Source organism: Oncorhynchus mykiss, chromosome 26 (assembly GCF_057628025.1).
Source record: "Oncorhynchus mykiss isolate SJ-2025 chromosome 26, ASM5762802v1, whole genome shotgun sequence".
Taxonomy (NCBI): domain Eukaryota; kingdom Metazoa; phylum Chordata; class Actinopteri; order Salmoniformes; family Salmonidae; genus Oncorhynchus; species Oncorhynchus mykiss.
The window spans coordinates 48,891,775-48,915,340 of record NC_143047.1 but is presented as its reverse complement, the minus strand read 5'-3'; the positions used below and the strand labels follow the sequence as shown (position 1 = coordinate 48,915,340).

The following is a 23,566-nucleotide window of genomic DNA, read 5'->3' as shown; positions in this document are numbered from 1 at the left end:
GCCTCCAGTCCTCTGTTCCAGTCATCCCCCTCTCTCTCTCTTCTCCCTCTAGAAACACCATGTCTCTAGTCCTCTGTTCCAGTCATCCCCCTCTCTCTCTCTTCTCCCTCTAGAAACACCATGCCTCTAGTCCTCTGTTCCAGTCATCCCCCTCTCTCTCTTCTCACTCTAGAAACACCATGCCTCTAGTCCTCTGTTCCAGTCATCCCCCTCTCTCTCTTCCCCCTCTAGAAACACCATGCCTCCAGTCCTCTGTTCGTCATCCCCCTCTCTCTCTTCCCCCTCTAGAAACACCATGCCTCCTCCTCTAACTCCAGTCATCTGTTGTCTTGTAGAAAATCCTGACGATGACTCCTTCGGAGGAGGAGAAACAGAAGATCCAGGAGGCTCAGCTGGCCAACCCGGACGTCCCCCTGGGCTCAGCAGAACAGTTCCTCCTCACCCTGTCCTCCATCAGTGGCCTCAGCGCTCGGCTACAGCTCTGGGCCTTCAAACTCAACTATGAAACCCTGGAGAAGGTAGGATCGGGGGGGGGGGGGGGGGGGCTTCGAGCCTTGGATTGCAGTCTGTTCTGCTCTCATTATGGAATAGTCCTCGTGCCTCCTGCAGAAACTGATCTAGGACCAGGCTAGTGTTCTGCTAGTCTCATTATGGAATAGTTCTCCTGCAGAAACTGATCTAGGACCAGGCTAGTGTTCTGCTCGTCTCTACACAGCTGTACATCATCTTCACGCTCCTCCTGTCATCTGTCATCATGTGCTGTAGGAACCACGAGTATCCAACACCTCCCCAGGAGAACAGCGTTAGTCAGTGTGTCAGACAGGCAGCTCAACAACAGCTGAATATTGTCCTCGTGGGTTATGGGTGGGATGAGGAGAGAGAATATGAACGGTCTGCCCAGGATCGGCAGATTCTGTTCTGACGCACGCACGCACGCACGCACGCACACACACACACACACACCTCTGCAGTGGCCTGTGACTCCTCACTGACTGCCTGTTTTAGCCTGTTTCATGCAGTTTGTTTCCCCCTGAATGTTGTTCCTCTCTTTGTCTCTGTACAGGAGATAGCTGAGCCTCTCTTCCCCCTGAATGTTGTTCCTCTCTTCGTCTCTGTACAGGAGATAGCTGAGCCTCTCTTCCCCCTGAATGTTGTTCCTCTCTTCGTCTCTGTACAGGAGATAGCTGAGCCTCTCTCCCCCCTGAATGTCGTCCCTCTCTTCGTCTCTGTACAGGAGATAGCTGAGCCTCTCTTCCCCCTGAATGTTGTTCATCTCTTCGTCTCTGTACAGGAGATAGCTGAGCCTCTCTTCCCCCTGAATGTTGTTCCTCTCTTCGTCTCTGTACAGGAGATAGCTGAGCCTCTCTCCCCCCTGAATGTCGTCCCTCTCTTCGTCTCTGTACAGGAGATAGCTGAGCCTCTCTTCCCCCTGAATGTTGTTCATCTCTTCGTCTCTGTACAGGAGATAGCTGAGCCTCTCTCCCCCCCTGAATGTTGTTCCTCTCTTCGTCTCTGTACAGGAGATAGCTGAGCCTCTCTTCGTCTCTGTACAGGAGATAGCTGAGCCTCTCTTCGTCTCTGTACAGGAGATAGCTGAGCCTCTCTTCGTCTCTGTACAGGAGATAGCTGAGCCTCTCTCCCCCTAAATGTTGTTCCTCTCTTCGTCTCTGTACAGGAGATAGCTGAGCCTCTCTCCCCCCCTGAATGTTGTTCCTCTCTTCGTCTCTGTACAGGAGATAGCTGAGCCTCTCTTCCTCCCTGAATGTCGTCCCTCTCTTCGTCTCTGTACAGGAGATAGCTGAGCCTCTCTTCCCCCCTGAATGTTGTTCCTCTCTTCGTCTCTGTACAGGAGATAGCTGTTCCTCTCTTCGTCTCTGTACAGGAGATAGCTGAGCCTCTCTCCCCCTGAATGTTGTTCCTCTCTTCGTCTCTGTACAGGAGATAGCTGAGCCTCTCTCCCCCCCTGAATGTTGTTCCTCTCTTCGTCTCTGTACAGGAGATAGCTGAGCCTCTCTTCCTCCCTGAATGTCGTCCCTCTCTTCGTCTCTGTACAGGAGATAGCTGAGCCTCTCTTCCCCCCTGAATGTCGTCCCTCTCTTCGTCTCTGTACAGGAGATAGCTGAGCCTCTCTTCCCCCCTGAATGTCGTCCCTCTCTTTGTCTCTGTACAGGAGATAGCTGTTCCTCTCTTCGTCTCTGTACAGGAGATAGCTGAGCCTCTCTCCCCCCCTGAATGTTGTTCCTCTCATCGTCTCTGTACAGGAGATAGCTGAGCCTCTCTCCCCCCCTGAATGTTGTTCCTCTCTTCGTCTCTGTACAGGAGATAGCTGAGCCTCTCTTCCCCCCTGAATGTCGTCCCTCTCTTTGTCTCTGTACAGGAGATAGCTGTTCCTCTCTTCGTCTCTGTACAGGAGATAGCTGAGCCTCTCTTCCCCCTGAATGTTGTTCATCTCTTCGTCTCTGTACAGGAGATAGCTGAGCCTCTCTCCCCCCCTGAATGTTGTTCCTCTCTTCGTCTCTGTACAGGAGATAGCGGAGCCTCTCTTCGACCTGAAACTAGGCATGGAGCAGCTCGCCAAAAACAAAACCTTTAAGCGTATCCTAGCAACGCTTTTGGCCATTGGAAACTTCCTCAACAGTACCAGTGTAAGTGTGTTCTTCCTGTCTGCCTCCCAAACCCTGTTTCCTGTATAGGGCACTACTGTTGACCAGGGCCCATAGGGCTGTATAGGGCACTACTGTTGACCAGGGCCCATAGGGCTGTATAGGGCACTACTGTTGACCAGGGCCCATAGGGCTGTATAGGGCACTACTGTTGACCAGGGCCCATAGGGCTGTATAGGGCACTACTGTTGACCAGGGCCCATAGGGCTGTATAGGGCACTACTGTTGACCAGGGCCCATAAGGCTGTATAGGGCACTACTGTTGACCAGGGCCCATAGGGCTGTATAGGGCACTACTGTTGACCAGGGCCCATAGGGCTGTATAGGGCACTACTGTTGACCAGGGCCCATAGGGCTGTATAGGGCACTACTGTTGACCAGGGCCCATAGGTATAGGGCACTACTGTTGAGGGGGGGGGGGGGGGGGGGTGTAGAGAACATCTACTTCCTGTGTTTGAAAAAAATCCACTTGTCACTCAACGTTACGACCGTGGTAATGTTTGTTTAATGACCTGTCAAACACTGAGGAAATGGGGTCAGAGGAACACCCATCAGTCCAGTTTTAGAGCCGAGAGAACTGCACATCATTCAGGTTGTTCAGATAACCATACCACACTGGGAACACACTAACTAAATGCAAATAGATTGTTGTATTTTTATCTTGTATAAAATCAAAGTTCCACTTTACTCAAGGTTTGTGTATACAATACATTTGTCTTTCCTGTTGAGTCAGAACGGTACGGTTTTAGTCAGGGATTTAACACATCACGAGAAAGACAACAGAACGGTAAGGTTTTAGTCAGGGATTTAACACATCACGAGAAAGACAACAGAACGGTAAGGTTTTAGTCAGGGATTTAACACATCACGAGAAAGACAACAGAACGGTAAGGTTTTAGTCAGGGATTTAACACATCACGAGAAAGACAACAGAACGGTAAGGTTTTAGTCAGGGATTTAACACATCACGAGAAAGACAACAGAACGGTAAGGTTTTAGTCAGGGATTTAACACATCACGAGAAAGACAACAGAACGGTAAGGTTTTAGTCAGGGATTTAACACATCACGAGAAAGACAACAGAACGGTAAGGTTTTAGTCAGGGATTTAACACATCACGAGAAAGACAACAGAACGTTAAGGTTTTAGTCAGGGATTTAACACATCACGAGAAAGACAACAGAACGGTAAGGTTTTAGTCAGGGATTTAACACATCACGAGAAAGACAACAGAACGGTAAGGTTTTAGTCAGGGATTTAACACATCACGAGAAAGACAACAGAACGGTAAGGTTTTAGTCAGGGATTTAACACATCACGAGAAAGACAACAGAACGGTAAGGTTTTAGTCAGGGATTTAACACATCACGAGAAAGACAACAGAACGGTAAGGTTTTAGTCAGGGATTTAACACATCACGAGAAAGACAACAGAACGGTAAGGTTTTAGTCAGGGATTTAACACATCACGAGAAAGACAACAGAACGGTAAGGTTTTAGTCAGGGATTTAACACATCACGAGAAAGACAACAGAACGGTAAGGTTTTAGTCAGGGATTTAACACATCACGAGAAAGACAACAGAACGGTAAGGTTTTAGTCAGGGATTTAACACAACACGAGAAAGACAACAGAACGGTAAGGTTTTAGTCAGGGATTTAACACATCACGAGAAAGACAACAGAACGGTAAGGTTTTAGTCAGGGATTTAACACATCACGAGAAAGACAACAGAACGGTAAGGTTTTAGTCAGGGATTTAACACATCACGAGAAAGACAACAGAACGGTAAGGTTTTAGTCAGGGATTTAACACATCACGAGAAAGACAACAGAACGGTAAGGTTTTAGTCAGGGATTTAACACATCACGAGAAAGACAACAGAACGGTAAGGTTTTAGTCAGGGATTTAACACATCACGAGAAAGACAACAGAACGGTAAGGTTTTAGTCAGGGATTTAACACATCACGAGAAAGACAACAGAACGGTAAGGTTTTAGTCAGGGATTTAACACATCACGAGAAAGACAACAGAACGTTAAGGTTTTAGTCAGGGATTTAACACATCACGAGAAAGACAACAGAACGGTAAGGTTTTAGTCAGGGATTTAACACATCACGAGAAAGACAACAGAACGGTAAGGTTTTAGTCAGGGATTTAACACATCACGAGAAAGACAACAGAACGGTAAGGTTTTAGTCAGGGATTTAACACATCACGAGAAAGACAACAGAACGGTAAGGTTTTAGTCAGGGATTTAACACATCACGAGAAAGACAACAGAACGGTAAGGTTTTAGTCAGGGATTTAACACATCACGAGAAAGACAACAGAACGGTAAGGTTTTAGTCAGGGATTTAACACATCACGAGAAAGACAACAGAACGGTAAGGTTTTAGTCAGGGATTTAACACATCACGAGAAAGACAACAGAACGGTAAGGTTTTAGTCAGGGATTTAACACATCACGAGAAAGACAACAGAACGGTAAGGTTTTAGTCAGGGATTTAACACATCACGAGAAAGACAACAGAACGGTAAGGTTTTAGTCAGGGATTTAACATATCACGAGAAAGACAACAGAACGGTAGGTTTTAGTCAGGGATTTAACACATCACGAGAAAGACAACAGAACGGTAAGGTTTTAGTCAGGGATTTAACACATCACGAGAAAGACAACAGAACGGTAAGGTTTTAGTCAGGGATTTAACACATCACGAGAAAGACAACAGAACGGTAAGGTTTTAGTCAGGGATTTAACACATCACGAGAAAGACAACAGAACGGTAAGGTTTTAGTCAGGGATTTAACACATCACGAGAAAGACAACAGAACGGTAAGGTTTTAGTCAGGGATTTAACACAACACGAGAAAGACAACAGAACGGTAAGGTTTTAGTCAGGGATTTAACACATCACGAGAAAGACAACAGAACGGTAAGGTTTTAGTCAGGGATTTAACACATCACGAGAAAGACAACAGAACGGTAAGGTTTTAGTCAGGGATTTAACACATCACGAGAAAGACAACAGAACGGTAAGGTTTTAGTCAGGGATTTAACACATCACGAGAAAGACAACAGAACGGTAAGGTTTTAGTCAGGGATTTAACACATCACGAGAAAGACAACAGAACGGTAAGGTTTTAGTCAGGGATTTAACACATCACGAGAAAGACATCAGAACGGTACGGTTTTAGTCAGGGATTTAACACATCACGAGAAAGACAACAGAACGGTAAGGTTTTAGTCAGGGATTTAACACATCACGAGAAAGACAACAGAACGGTAAGGTTTTAGTCAGGGATTTAACACATCACGAGAAAGACAACAGAACGGTAAGGTTTTAGTCAGGGATTTAACACATCACGAGAAAGACAACAGAACGTTAAGGTTTTAGTCAGGGATTTAACACATCACGAGAAAGACAACAGAACGGTAAGGTTTTAGTCAGGGATTTAACACATCACGAGAAAGACAACAGAACGGTAAGGTTTTAGTCAGGGATTTAACACATCACGAGAAAGACAACAGAACGGTAAGGTTTTAGTCAGGGATTTAACACATCACGAGAAAGACAACAGAACGGTAAGGTTTTAGTCAGGGATTTAACACATCACGAGAAAGACAACAGAACGGTAAGGTTTTAGTCAGGGATTTAACACATCACGAGAAAGACAACAGAACGGTAAGGTTTTAGTCAGGGATTTAACACATCACGAGAAAGACAACAGAACGGTAAGGTTTTAGTCAGGGATTTAACACATCACGAGAAAGACAACAGAACGGTAAGGTTTTAGTCAGGGATTTAACACATCACGAGAAAGACAACAGAACGGTAAGGTTTTAGTCAGGGATTTAACACATCACGAGAAAGACAACAGAACGTTAAGGTTTTAGTCAGGGATTTAACACATCACGAGAAAGACAACAGAACGGTAAGGTTTTAGTCAGGGATTTAACACATCACGAGAAAGACAACAGAACGGTAAGGTTTTAGTCAGGGATTTAACACATCACGAGAAAGACAACAGAACGTTAAGGTTTTAGTCAGGGATTTAACACATCACGAGAAAGACAACAGAACGGTAAGGTTTTAGTCAGGGATTTAACACATCACGAGAAAGACAACAGAACGGTAAGGTTTTAGTCAGGGATTTAACACATCACGAGAAAGACAACAGAACGGTAAGGTTTTAGTCAGGGATTTAACACATCACGAGAAAGACAACAGAACGGTAAGGTTTTAGTCAGGGATTTAACACATCACGAGAAAGACAACAGAACGGTAAGGTTTTAGTCAGGGATTTAACACATCACGAGAAAGACAACAGAACGTTAAGGTTTTAGTCAGGGATTTAACACATCACGAGAAAGACAACAGAACGGTAAGGTTTTAGTCAGGGATTTAACACATCACGAGAAAGACAACAGAACGGTAAGGTTTTAGTCAGGGATTTAACACATCACGAGAAAGACAACAGAACGGTAAGGTTTTAGTCAGGGATTTAACACATCACGAGAAAGACAACAGAACGGTAAGGTTTTAGTCAGGGATTTAACACATCACGAGAAAGACAACAGAACGGTAAGGTTTTAGTCAGGGATTTAACACATCACGAGAAAGACAACAGAACGGTAAGGTTTTAGTCAGGGATTTAACACATCACGAGAAAGACGACAGAACGGTAAGGTTTTAGTCAGGGATTTAACACATCACGAGAAAGACAACAGAACGGTAAGGTTTTAGTCAGGGATTTAACACATCACGAGAAAGACAACAGAACGGTAAGGTTTTAGTCAGGGATTTAACACATCACGAGAAAGACAACAGAACGGTAAGGTTTTAGTCAGGGATTTAACACATCACGAGAAAGACAACAGAACGGTAAGGTTTTAGTCAGGGATTTAACACATCACGAGAAAGACAACAGAACGGTAAGGTTTTAGTCAGGGATTTAACACATCACGAGAAAGACAAAGACACATTTATTTCATTTTTGTTGGACTTTAAAAAAAGTAATAATTTAATACAGTTAAAGTTTTGTTAATTTAATGATATGCAAATCAAATACACCTGGTGTATTTATGCAAATGAGGCACAAATTATTTTCTATATTTCAACACAAAATATACACAAATATACCTGATACAATAAAATGTATAAATGAGTGCATCTTTTTTTAATATTTTTTAATATTTGACTATAAATTCAATACCTCAATGCCCACCGAAATCCCTCAACTCCGTTCAGTATGTGTCTGTACCAATTTGATTTGCTTATAATTCTGTCTGTTGGATTATAAACATTGTAAAAGTTTTAAAACCCTTTTTTTCTAAAAACGATTCCAATGACTGAAGGGATTAGATTGAACCAACTGATAATAGGTGAACTACGTGCTGTCTGGAGCAGAGGGCTTAATGTCTTGGTACACATCACCTGTCTGGAGCAGAGGGCTTAATGTCTTGGTACACATCACCTGTCTGGAGCAGAGGGCTTAATGTCTTGGTACACATCACCTGTCTGGAGCAGAGAGCTTAATGTCTTGGTACACATCACCTGTCTGGAGCAGAGGGCTTAATGTCTTGGTACACATCACCTGTCTGGAGCAGAGGGCTTAATGTCTTGGTACACATCACCTGTCTGGAGCAGAGGGCTTAATGTCTTGGTACACATCACCTGTCTGGAGCAGAGGGCTTAATGTCTTGGTACACATCACCTGTCTGGAGCAGAGGGCTTAATGTCTTGGTACACATCACCTGTCTGGAGCAGAGGGCTTAATGTCTTGGTACACATCACCTGTCTGGAGCAGAGAGATTAATGTCTTGGTACACATCACCTGTCTGGAGCAGAGAGCTTAATGTCTTGGTACACATCACCTGTCTGGAGCAGAGGGCTTAATGTCTTGGTACACATCACCTGTCTGGAGCAGAGAGATTAATGTCTTGTTACACATCACCTGTCTGGAGCAGAGAGCTTAATGTCTTGGTACACATCACCTGTCTGGAGCAGAGAGCTTAATGTCTTGGTACACATCACCTGTCTGGAGCAGAGGGATTCATGTCTTGGTACACATCACCTGTCTGGAGCAGAGAGCTTAATGTCTTGGTACACATCACCTGTCTGGAGCAGAGGGATTCATGTCTTGGTACACATCACCTGTCTGGAGCAGAGGGCTTAATGTCTTGGTACACATCACCTGTCTGGAGCAGAGGGATTCATGTCTTGGTACACATCACCTGTCTGGAGCAGAGGGCTTAATGTCTTGGTACACATCACCTGTCTGGAGCAGAGAGATTAATGTCTTGGTACACATCACCTGTCTGGAGCAGAGAGATTCATGTCTTGGTACACATCACCTGTCTGGAGCAGAGAGATTAATGTCTTGGTACACATCACCTGTCTGGAGCAGAGGGATTAATGTCTTGGTACACATCACCTGTCTGGCTTCACAAGGACTTGGTTGAGCTGATGAGAAGATGTTTATCCTAAAGCAGGAAGCAGGAAACAGTTCAGTAGGGTATATTTACTGTTTATTGTTAGATGGGTTGATTGCTGTAGTTTTGACTCTAATGTAGTTTACTGTCATATCACCTGCCTGCCTCTCTCTGTCTGATTTTCTGTCTGTACGTGTCTCTCTCTCTCTCCCTCTCTCTCTCTCTCTCTGTCTCTCTCCCTCTCTCTCTCTCTCTCTCTCTGTCTCTCTCTCTCTCTCTCTCTGTCTCTCTCTGTCTCTCTCTCTCTCTGTCCCCCTCTCTCTCTGTCCCCCTCTCTCTCTGTCCCCCTCTCTCTCTGTCCCCCTCTCTCTCTGTCCCCCTCTCTCGGTCCCCCTCTCTCTGTCCCCCTCTCTCGGTCCCCCTCTCTCGGTCCCCCTCTCTCGGTCCCCCTCTCTCGGTCCCCCTCTATCTGTCTCTCTGTCCCCCCCTCTGTCTCTCTCTCTCTCTCTGTCCCCCTCTCTCTGTCCCCCTCTCTCTGTCCCCCTCTCTCTGTCCCCCTCTCTCTGCCCCCCACTCTCTGTCTCTCTGCCCCCCACTCTCTGCCCCCCACTCTCTGCCCCCCTCTCTCTGTCCCCCTCTCTCTGTCCCCCTCTCTCTGTCTCTCTGTCCCCCACTCTGTCTCTCTCTCTCTGCCCCCCCTCTCTGTCTCTCTGCAGGCTAAAGGTTTTGAGCTGAACTACTTGGAGAAGGTAACTGAGGTGAAGGATACGGTCCACAGACAGTCTCTACTCCATCACACCTGCAACTTCCTGGTGGACAACTACACCGACACCTCAGACGTCTACTCCGAGATCCCCTCCATCACACGCTCTGCTAGAGTAAGTCTCCCTATAGAGGGGGGGCCTGGGTAAAAGTAGTGACATCACACGCTCTGCTAGAGTAAGTCTCCCTATAGAGGGGGGGCCTGGGTAAAAGTAGTGACATCACACGCTCTGCTAGAGTAAGTCTCCCTATAGAGGGGGGGCCTGGGTAAAAGTAGTGACATCACACGCTCTGCTAGAGTAAGTCTCCCTATAGGGAGGGGGGGGGGGTACCCTGGATAGAAGTAGTGCTCTAGAAAAATCAATGACTCTGCTTCGTCTCTCCCCCACACACACAGATTCATGGGATTTAAATATAGTTTGATCTAGTTTAATTAGAACAGGCTTCTTTGGGTAGTAGGTTCTATGAAGCAGACCTTACAGTGAAATGCTGAATACAACAGGTGTAGTAGACCTCACAGTGAAATGCTGAATACAACAGGTGTAGTAGACCTCACAGTGAAATGCTGAATACAACAGGTGTAGTAGACCTCACAGTGAAATGCTGAATACAACAGGTGTAGTAGACCTCACAGTGAAATGCTGAATACAACAGGTGTAGTAGACCTCACAGTGAAATGCTGAATACAACAGGTGTAGTAGACCTCACAGTGAAATGCTGAATACAACAGGTGTAGTAGACCTCACAGTGAACTGCTGAATACAACAGGTGTAGTAGACCTCACAGTGAACTGCTGAATACAACAGGTGTAGTAGACCTCACAGTGAAATGCTGAATACAACAGGTGTAGTAGACCTTACAGTGAAATGCTGAATACAACAGGTGTAGTAGACATTACAGTGAACTGCTGAATACAACAGGTGTAGTAGACCTCACAGTGAAATGCTGAATACAACAGGTGTAGTAGACCTCACAGTGAAATGCTGAATACAACAGGTGTAGTAGACCTCACAGTGAAATGCTGAATACAACAGGTGTAGTAGACCTACAGTGAAATGCTGAATACAACAGGTGTAGTAGACCTTACAGTGAAATGCTGAATACAACAGGTGTAGTAGACCTTACAGTGAAATGCTGAATACAACAGGTGTAGTAGACATTACAGTGAACTGCTGAATACAACAGGTGTAGTAGACCTCACAGTGAAATGCTGAATACAACAGGTGTAGTAGACCTCACAGTGAAATGCTGAATACAACAGGTGTAGTAGACCTCACAGTGAAATGCTGAATACAACAGGTGTAGTAGACCTCACAGTGAAATGCTGAATACAACAGGTGTAGTAGACATTACAGTGAACTGCTGAATACAACAGGTGTAGTAGACATTACAGTGAACTGCTGAATACAACAGGTGTTAGACCTTACAGTGAAATGCTGAATACAACAGGTGTAGTAGACCTCACAGTGAAATGCTGAATACAACAGGTGTAGGAGACCTCACAGTGAAATGTTTACTTACAAGCCCTTAACCAACAATGCTGTGTAAAAAAATACAGATAAGAAATAAAAGTTACAAGTAATTAAAGAGCAGTAAAATAACAATAGAGACTAGATACAGGGGGGATGTCTAATCCTCATTTGGGCTGTTGGATGGAGGACTAGTCAGACTGATTCCCACAATGGACCTGTTGTGTAAAACCCTGTCTCACACTTTCACACTGTCTGTCCCTCCCTCTGTCTGTCCCTCTGTCTGTCTGTCCCTCCTGTCTTGTCCGGCCGTCCCTGTCTGTCCCTCTGTCTGTCTGTCCCTCTGTCTGTCTGTACCCCTGTCCCTCTGTCTGTCTGTCTGTCCCTCCTGTCTTGTCCGGCCGTCCCTGTCTGTCCCTCTGTCCCTCCCTCCTGTCTTGTCCGGCCATCCCTCTGTCTGTCTGTCTCTGTCTTGTCTCTCTCTCTCTGTCTGTCTCTCCACCTCCATGTCTCCAGGTGGAGTTTGAGCAGCTGTCAGATAGCCTGGTTCAGCTGGAGAGGAAGTGTAAGACATCGTGGGACAATCTAAAGGTGATGTCTAAACACGAGACCAAGGCCCTCCTGAAGAACAGGTTGACAGAGTTCCTTAAAGACTGTACAGAGAGGATCATTATCCTGAAGGTGGTTCACAGACGCATCATCAACAGGTGACTGACACACACCCACACTGGACACACACACACACACTGGACACACACACACTGGACACACACTGGACACACACACACACACACACACTGGACACACACACACACACACACACACACTGGGCACGCACACAGGACACGCACACACACACACACACACACACACACACACACACACACACACACACACACACACACACACACACACACACACACACACACACGTGGGGCCTTTCAGACAAACCACATTCACTGAGACACATAAACAGAAGAGGAATTCTAGTTGAATGATGATGTCATTGCGCCCATGACGGGAAATCATTCCACACTTCTAACTACAACATGAATATCCCCTTACCTTGTAAAACCCCTCTCCCCTCACTCTCTTCTTTCTCTTTTCTCTCTCTCACTCTCTTCTCCCCTCGCTCTTTTATCTTTCTCTCTTCTCTCTCTTCTCTCTCTCCTCTCTCTCACTCTCTTCTCCCCTCGCTCTTTTCTCTTTCTCTCTTCTCTCTCTCTCTTCTCTCTCTCCCTACCTCTCTCTCTTTCTCCCTACCCCTCTCTCTCTCGCCCTACCCCTCTCTCTCTTTCTCTCTCTCCCTACCCCTCTCCCTCTCCCTACCCCTCTCCCTCTCCCTACCCCTCTCTCTCTCTCTACCCCTCTCTCTCTTTCTCTCTCTCCCTACCCCTCCCTCTCTTTCTCTCTCTCTCTCTCCCTACCCCTCCCTCTCTTTCCCTCTCCCTCCCTTCTCTCTCAGGTTCCATTCCTTCCTGCTGTACCTAGGTCAGCCATCCTACTCTGTCCGGGACACTAAGGTGACCCACTTCTGTAAGATTATCAGTGAGTTTTCTCTGGAGTACCGGACCACCAGGGAGAGGGTCCTGACCCAGAAACACAAGCGGGCTACCCACAGAGAACGCACCAAGACCAGGGGAAAGATGATCACTGAGGTGGGTCTGGGGTGTTGGTCTGAGGGTAGAGGGTAAGGCTAGGTCTGGGGGTAGAGGGTAAGGCTAGGTCTGGGGGTAGAGGGTAAGGCTAGGTCTGGGGGTAGAGGGTAAGGCTAGGTCTGGGGGTAGAGGGTAAGGCTAGGTCTGGGGGTAGAGGGTAGGGCTAGGTCTGGGGGTAGAGGGTAGGGCTAGGTCTGGGGGTAGAGGGTAGGGCTAGGTCTGGGGGTAGAGGGTAGGGCTAGGCCTGGGGGTAGAGGGTAGGGCTAGGTCTGGGGGTAGAGGGTAGGGCTAGGTCTGGGGGTAGAGGGTAGGGCTAGGTCTGGGGGTAGAGGGTAGGGCTAGGTCTGGGGGTAGGGCTAGGTCTGGGGGTAGGGCTAGGTCTGGGGGTAGGGCTAGGTCTGGGGGTAGGGCTAGGTCTGGGGGTAGAGGGTAGGTCTGGGGGTAGGGCTAGGTCTGGGGGTAGAGGGTAGGTCTGGGGGTAGAGGGTAGGTCTGGGGGTAGAGGGTAGGTCTGGGGGTAGAGGGTAGGTCTGGGGGTAGGGCTAGGTCTGGGGGTAGGGCTAGGTCTGGTGATAGAGGGTAGGGATAGGTCTGGGGGTAGAGCTAGGCTGTGGGGATAGGGCTGGGGGGTAGGGCTTAGAGAAGGGCTAGGTTTGGGTCTGGGGGTAGAGCTAGGGGTGTAGAGGCACCTTATGGCTTTATTAAAACCACACTAATGCTTTATTAAACCTGGCTTTATTAAACCACACTAATGCTTTATTAAACCTGGCTTTATTAAACCTGGCTTTATTAAACCTGCCTTCACACATTGACATTTTCTCATTTAAAATGCAAAGTGGATTTCAGAAGTCATTACCCTCCCTCTACATTTCACACCAGTGTCTGAATCCATGCTGCCCCTCCCTCCCTCCCTCCCTCCCTCTCTCCTCCTCTCTCCGTTCCTCTCACTTCCTCTCACTTTCTCCCTTCCTCCTTCTCCCCCCCCCCCCCCCCCCCCCTCTCTCTCTCCTCCCCACTCTCAGACAGAGAAGTTCTCGGGGGTGGTGTCTCCCCAGTCCCAGGACAGCCCCTCCCTTGGCTCCAGGCCTACAGAGCCAGATCCAGATCCAGCCCAGGAGGAGCATGACAACATGAAGAACGTGCTCAACACCTCCAGCGGTATCGAACACCAGGGGAACCTGCGCCGCAACCGGGGCTACCGCAGTAAGACACACAGGGACGCAGACACACCAATACACACACCCCCAGCAGGACCTCTGTCTGCTAACATGGTGCTCACTCTGGAATGAGTTGGTATTTCAAGCATAATGAAGAGGAATAAATCCATGCATCCCAGCAGTCTCTGGAGGGAACTAAATATATATATATACACACACACACACACACACACACACACACTATCGTTCAAAAGTTTGGGACTTAGAAATGTCCTTGTTTATCAAAGAAAAGGAAAAAAATGTGTTTATTAAAATTGATCAGAAATACAGTGTAGACATTGTTAATGTTGTAAATGACTATTGTAGCTGGAAACATCAGATTTTTAATGGAATATCTACATAGGCGTTCGGAGGCCCATTATCAGCAACCATCACTCCTGTGTTCCAATGGCACGTTGTGTTAGCTAATCCAAGTTTATCATTTTAAAAAGGCTAATTGATCATTAGAAAACCCTTTTGCAATTATGTTAGCACAGTTGAAAACTGTTGTGCTGATTTAAAGAAGCAATCTAGTTTGATAAACAGACGCCTCACAAGTCCTAAACTGGCCTCCTTTAGACTAGTAGAGTATCTGGAAACTGAATATCTCGTACAACACTGTGTACTACTCCCTTCACAGAACAGCGCAAACTGGCTCTAACCAGAATAGAAAGAGGAGTGGGAGGCCCCGGTGCACAACTTAGCAAGAGGACAAGTACTTTAGAGTGTCTAGTGTCTGAGAAACAGACTTTTCACAAGTCCTCAACTGGCAGCTTCATTAAATAGTACCCACAAAACACCAGTCTCAAGGTCAACAGTGAAGAGGCGACTCCGGGATGCTGGCCTTCTAGGCAGAGTTGCAAAGAAAATGCCATATCTCAGAACACAGAAGTGGACAGAGGAACTCTTGGATTAGCTAGCATAAATTAATTAGCTTTTTAAAATGATAAACTTGGATCAACTAACACAACTTAACATTGGAATACAGGAGTGATGGTTGCTGATAATAGGCCTCTGTACACCTATGTAGATATTCCATTAAAAATCAGCCGTTTCCAGCTACAACATTAACAATGTCTATTTCTGATAAATTTGATGTTTTAATGGACAAAAAAATGTGATTTTCTTTCAAAAACAAGAACATTTCTAAGTGACCCCAAACATTTGAATGGTAGTGTACAGTCGTGGCCAAAAGTTTTGAGAATGACACGAATATTAATTTCCACAGAGTTTGCTGCTTCAGTGTCGTTAGATATTTTTGTCAGATGTTACTATGTCGTTCCACTTCATGATTGTGTCCCACTTGTTGTTGATTCTTCACAAAAAAATACAGTTTTATATCTTTATGTTTGAAGCCTGAAATGTGGCAAAAGGTCGCAAAGTTCAAGGGGGCCCGAATACTTTCGCAAGGCACTGTATATATTTATTTATACTCCGGACTCCGACATTACTCATCCTGATATTTATATATTTCTTAAATCCATTATTTTACTTTTAGATGTGTGTATTGTTGTGAATTGTTAGATATTACTACACTGTTGGAGCTAGAAACACAAGCAATTCACAACCTCAATACATCTGTTAAATATATTTATACAACACCAATACATCTGTTAAATATATTTATACAACACCAATACAACACCAATACATCTGTTAAACATATTTATACATCACCAATACATCTGTTAAATATATTTATACAACACCAATACAACACCAATACATCTGTTAAATATATTTATACAACACCAATACATCTGTTAAATATATTTATACATCACCAATACATCTGTTAAATATATTTATACATCACCAATACATCTGTTAAATATATTTATACATCACCAATACATCTGTTAAATATATTTATACAACACCAATACATCTGTTAAATATATTTATACATCACCAATACATCTGTTAAATATATTTATACAACACCAATACATCTGTTAAATATATTTATACATCACCAATACATCTGTTAAATATATTTATACAACACCAATACATCTGTTAAATATATTTATACACCACCAATACATCTGTTAAATATATTTATACAACACCAATACATCTGTTAAATATATTTATACAACACCAATACAACACCAATACATCTGTTAAATATATTTATACAACACCAATACATCTGTTAAATATATTTATACAACACCAATACAACACCAATACATCTGTTAAATATATTTATACATCACCAATACATCTGTTAAATATATTTATACAACACCAATACATCTGTTAAATATATTTATACACCAATACATCTGTTAAATATATTTATACAACACCAATACAACACCAATACATCTGTTAAATATATTTATACAACACCAATACATCTGTTAAATATATTTATACAACACCAATACAACACCAATACATCTGTTAAATATATTTATACATCACCAATACATCTGTTAAATATATTTATACAACACCAATACATCTGTTAAATATATTTATACATCACCAATACATCTGTTAAATATATTTATACAACACCAATACATCTGTTAAATATATTTATACATCACCAATACAACACCAATACATCTGTTAAATATATTTATACAACACCAATACATCTGTTAAATATATTTATACAACACCAATACATCTGTTAAATATATTTATACAACACCAATACATCACCAATACATCTGTTAAATATATTTATACATCACCAATACATCTGTTAAATATATTTATACAACACCAATACATCTGTTAAATATATTTATACATCACCAATACATCTGTTAAATATATTTATACAACACCAATACATCACCAATACATCTGTTAAATATATTTATACAACACCAATACATCTGTTAAATATATTTATACAACACCAATACAACACCAATACATCTGTTAAATATATTTATACATCACCAATACATCTGTTAAATATATTTATACAACACCAATACAACACCAATACATCTGTTAAATATATTTATACAACACCAATACATCTGTTAAATATATTTATACATCACCAATACATCTGTTAAATATATTTATACATCACCAATACATCTGTTAAATATATTTATACATCACCAATACATCTGTTAAATATATTTATACAACACCAATACATCTGTTAAATATATTTATACAACACCAATACAACACCAATACATCTGTTAAATATATTTATACAACACCAATACATCTGTTAAATATATTTATACAACACCAATACAACACCAATACATCTGTTAAATATATTTATACATCACCAATACATCTGTTAAATATATTTATACAACACCAATACATCTGTTAAATATATTTATACATCACCAATACATCTGTTAAATATATTTATACAACACCAATACATCTGTTAAATATATTTATACATCACCAATACAACACCAATACATCTGTTAAATATATTTATACAACACCAATACAGCTGTTAAATATATTTATACAACACCAATACAACACCAATACATCTGTTAAATATATTTATACAACACCAATACATCTGTTAAATATATTTATACAACACCAATACATCACCAATACATCTGTTAAATATATTTATACATCACCAATACATCTGTTAAATATATTTATACAACACCAATACATCTGTTAAATATATTTATACATCACCAATACATCTGTTAAATATATTTATACAACACCAATACATCACCAATACATCTGTTAAATATATTTATACAACACCAATACATCTGTTAAATATATTTATACAACACCAATACATCACCAATACATCTGTTAAATATATTTATACAACACCAATACATCTGTTAAATATATTTATACAACACCAATACATCTGTTAAATATATTTATACATCACCAATACATCTGTTAAATATATTTATACATCACCAATACATCTGTTAAATATATTTATACAACACCAATACATCACCAATACATCTGTTAAATATGTTTATACATCACCAATACAACACCAATACATCTGTTAAATATATTTATACAACACCAATACAACACCAATACATCTGTTAAATATATTTATACATCACCAATACATCTGTTAAATATATTTATACATCACCAATACATCTGTTAAATATATTTATACATCACCAATACATCTGTTAAATATATTTATACAACACCAATACATCTGTTAAATATATTTATACAACACCAATACATCACCAATACATCTGTTAAATATATTTATACATCACCAATACATCTGTTAAATATATTTATACATCACCAATACATCTGTTAAATATATTTATACATCACCAATACATCTGTTAAATATATTTATACAACACCAATACATCTGTTAAATATATTTATACATCACCAATACATCTGTTAAATATATTTATACAACACCAATACATCTGTTAAATATATTTATACAACACCAATACAACACCAATACATCTGTTAAATATATTTATACATCACCAATACATCTGTTAAATATATTTATACATCACCAATACATCTGTTAAATATATTTATACAACACCAATACATCTGTTAAATATATTTATACATCACCAATACATCTGTTAAATATATTTATACAACACCAATACATCTGTTAAATATATTTATACATCACCAATACATCTGTTAAATATATTTATACAACACCAATACATCTGTTAAATATATTTATACAACACCAATACATCTGTTAAATATATTTATACAACACCAATACATCTGTTAAATATATTTATACATCACCAATACATCTGTTAAATATATTTATACATCACCAATACATTTGTTAAATATATTTATACAACACCAATACATCTGTTAAATATATTTATACATCACCAATACATCTGTTAAATATATTTATACAACACCAATACATCACCAATACATCTGTTAAATATATTTATACAACACCAATACATCTGTTAAATATATTTATACATCACCAATACATCTGTTAAATATATTTATACAACACCAATACATCTGTTAAATATATTTATACATCACCAATACATCTGTTAAATATATTTATACAACACCAATACATCACCAATACATCTGTTAAATATATTTATACAACACCAATACATCTGTTAAATATATTTATACATCACCAATACATCTGTTAAATATATTTATACATCACCAATACATCTGTTAAATATATTTATACATCACCAATACATCTGTTAAATATATTTATACATCACCAATACATCACCAATACATCTGTTAAATATATTTATACAACACCAATACATCTGTTAAATATATTTATACATCACCAATACATCTGTTAAATATATTTATACATCACCAATACAACACCAATACATCTGTTAAATATATTTATACACCAATACATCTGTTAAATATATTTATACATCACCAATACATCACCAATACATCTGTTAAATATATTTATACACCAATACATCTGTTAAATATATTTATACATCACCAATACATCTGTTAAATATATTTATACATCACCAATACAACACCAATACATCTGTTAAATATATGTATACACCAATACATCTGTTAAATATATTTATACATCACCAATACATCACCAATACATCTGTTAAATATATTTATACAACACCAATACAACACCAATACATCTGTTAAATATATTTATACATCACCAATACAACACCAATACATCTGTTAAATATATTTATACAACACCAATACATCTGTTAAATATATTTATACAACACCAATACAACACCAATACATCTGTTAAATATATTTATACAACACCAATACATCTGTTAAATATATTTATACAACACCAATACATCACCAATACATCTGTTAAATATATTTATACATCACCAATACATCTGTTAAATATATTTATACAACACCAATACATCTGTTAAATATATTTATACATCACCAATACATCTGTTAAATATATTTATACAACACCAATACATCACCAATACATCTGTTAAATATATTTATACAACACCAATACATCTGTTAAATATATTTATACAACACCAATACAACACCAATACATCTGTTAAATATATTTATACATCACCAATACATCTGTTAAATATATTTATACAACACCAATACAACACCAATACATCTGTTAAATATATTTATACAACACCAATACATCTGTTAAATATATTTATACATCACCAATACATCTGTTAAATATATTTATACATCACCAATACATCTGTTAAATATATTTATACATCACCAATACATCTGTTAAATATATTTATACAACACCAATACATCTGTTAAATATATTTATACAACACCAATACAACACCAATACATCTGTTAAATATATTTATACAACACCAATACATCTGTTAAATATATTTATACAACACCAATACAACACCAATACATCTGTTAAATATATTTATACATCACCAATACATCTGTTAAATATATTTATACAACACCAATACATCTGTTAAATATATTTATACATCACCAATACATCTGTTAAATATATTTATACAACACCAATACATCTGTTAAATATATTTATACATCACCAATACAACACCAATACATCTGTTAAATATATTTATACAACACCAATACATCTGTTAAATATATTTATACAACACCAATACAACACCAATACATCTGTTAAATATATTTATACAACACCAATACATCTGTTAAATATATTTATACAACACCAATACATCACCAATACATCTGTTAAATATATTTATACAACACCAATACATCTGTTAAATATATTAATACAACACCAATACATCTGTTAAATATATTTATACAACACCAATACATCTGTTAAATATATTTATACATCACCAATACATCTGTTAAATATATTTATACAACACCAATACATCTGTTAAATATATTTATACATCACCAATACAACACCAATACATCTGTTAAATATATTTATACAACACCAATACATCTGTTAAATATATTTATACAACACCAATACATCTGTTAAATATATTTATACATCACCAATACATCTGTTAAATATATTTATACACCAATACATCTGTTAAATATATTTATACAACACCAATACATCTGTTAAATATATTTATACATCACCAATACATCACCAATACATCTGTTAAATATATTTATACAACACCAATACATCTGTTAAATATATTTATACAACACCAATACATCTGTTAAATATATTTATACAACACCAATACATCACCAATACATCTGTTAAATATATTTATACAACACCAATACATCTGTTAAATATATTTATACAACACCAATACATCACCAATACATCTGTTAAATATATTTATACATCACCAATACATCTGTTAAATATATTTATACAACACCAATACATCTGTTAAATACAACCAATAAAATGTTATATTTGTTTCCTCCTCTTCTAATGCTTCTTCCCCATTTTAAATAAAGTTTGATTTGATTTCGTCCCCATTTTAAATAAAGTTTGATTTGATTTCGTCCCCATTTTAAATAAAGTTTGATTTGATTTCGTCCCCATTTTAAATAAAGTTTGATTTGATTTCGTCCCCATTTTAAATAAAGTTTGATTTGATTTCGTCCCCCATTTTAAATAAAGTTTGATTTGATTTCGTCCCCAGGTCTAGGCCCAGTTAGTCCATCCCAGATGTCTGTGGCCAAAGAGGACAGTGCTAGCTCCCAGGATGATGCTACGGATGAGATCATGGATCGGCTAGTCAAGTCTGTTACCAGGAGCCCCTCAGAGAGGCCGTCCAGCCCCAAGACACGCAAACGCTCCCGCCTCAACAGGAAGTCGTGTGAGTACTACAACATGGAGAGGAGGGGCCTGTAGACCAGAGCCAGTTGTTGAATTGATCCCTTCAACTAAACTAAACTCTCTCTGTTTCTTCACCTGTTATTTCCCAAGTGATCTGCTTTGAATGTAGAGAGGCTGCTGTACTACCATTCCATACAGCTCCCACTGTTCATCACTATTTCCCAAGTGATCCGCTCTGAATGTAGAGAGGCTGCTGTACTACCATTCCATACAGCTCCCACTGTTCATCACTAGCCTTGTAGGTGTGCAGGCTTTTGTTCAAGCCCAGCACCTAATTAAAAAATATATATATAGTGTTTGGCTGGAACAAAAGACGTCCACTCTGTAGTCCACTCTGTAGTCTTACTAGACAAGGCTTAGTGACTACTGTCTTCCCTCCACTCTGTAGTCCTACTAGACGAGGCTTGGTGACTACTGTCTTCCCTCCACTCTGTAGTCCTACTAGACGAGGCTTGGTGACTACTGTCTTCCCTCCACTCTGTAGTCTTACTAGACGAGGCTTCGTGACTACTGTCTTCCCTCCACTCTGTAGTCCTACTAGACAAGGCTTAGTGACTACTGTCTTCCCTCCACTCTGTAGTCCTACTAGACGAGGCTTGGTGACTACTGTCTTCCCTCCACTCTGTAGTCCACTCTGTAGTCCACTCTGTAGTCCAACTAGACAAGGCTTGGTGACTACTGTCTTCCCTCCACTCTGTAGTCCTACTAGACGAGGCTTGGTGACTACTGTCTTCCCTCCACTCTGTAGTCCTACTAGACGAGGCTTGGTGACTACTGTCTTCCCTCCACTCTGTAGTCCTACTAGACGAGGCTTGGTGACTACTGTCTTCCCTCCACTCTGTAGTCCTACTAGACGAGGCTTGGTGACTACTGTCTTCCCTCCACTCTGTAGTCCTACTAGACGAGGCTTGGTGACTACGGTCTTCCATCTTGGTCTCATTGTGATTCCACCTCCTGTACCTGAAAAGGGTCAAGGCTAGATGTGTGACGCCACTAAGGGATAAGCCCTTTTGTCCCTGTCTGTGTCTCTATGTCCTTGTGTGTCCATCCACAGTATGATGTGTGTCCATAACAGAGGTTTATCTGGACAACAGAGCGTTATCTCCCTGGGCCCATAATATCTCTGTTGTTAGTTCCTCTCTAAAGATATCAGAACTATATAGTAAATACCCAGCTTTTCATTCTCCCAGAAATGAAGAACTGATACCTGTTCTGTTCTCAACTGACATCCTGACGTCTCAGTAACGTGTACAAGAACCTTCACAAAATGGTACCCTGCCGGGCCCAGTGGTCTATAGTAGTGTACTATATAGGGAATAGGGCTCTGGTCTATAGTAGTGTACTATATAGGGAATAGGGCTCTGGTCTATAGTAGTGTACTATATAGGGAATAGGGCTCTGGTCTATAGTAGTGCACTATATAGGGAATAGGGCTCTGGTCTATAGTAGTACCACTATATAGGGAATAGGGCTCTGGTCTATAGTAGTACCACTATATAGGGAATAGGGCTCTGGTCTATAGTAGTACCACTATATTGGGAAT

The 23,566-nt window shown here is 40.4% G+C and overlaps 1 protein-coding gene across 9 annotated transcripts in view; it reads left to right on the top strand.

Annotated features, from left to right (window-relative positions):
• The window catches only part of fhod1 (formin homology 2 domain containing 1), a 175,859-nt gene that overhangs the window by 146,680 nt on the left and 5,613 nt on the right, over positions 1-23,566 (top strand). For all 9 annotated transcript variants that reach the window (XM_090223354.1, XM_090223357.1, XM_090223356.1 and 6 more), the window contains 7 exons: positions 336-518; positions 2,526-2,645; positions 9,816-9,977; positions 11,847-12,037; positions 12,796-12,988; positions 14,010-14,190; positions 21,827-22,003. In XM_090223354.1, the coding sequence (XP_090079480.1) occupies positions 336-518; positions 2,526-2,645; positions 9,816-9,977; positions 11,847-12,037; positions 12,796-12,988; positions 14,010-14,190; positions 21,827-22,003 (1,207 nt within the window). The remainder of the gene's footprint in view (positions 1-335; positions 519-2,525; positions 2,646-9,815; positions 9,978-11,846; positions 12,038-12,795; positions 12,989-14,009; positions 14,191-21,826; positions 22,004-23,566) is intronic.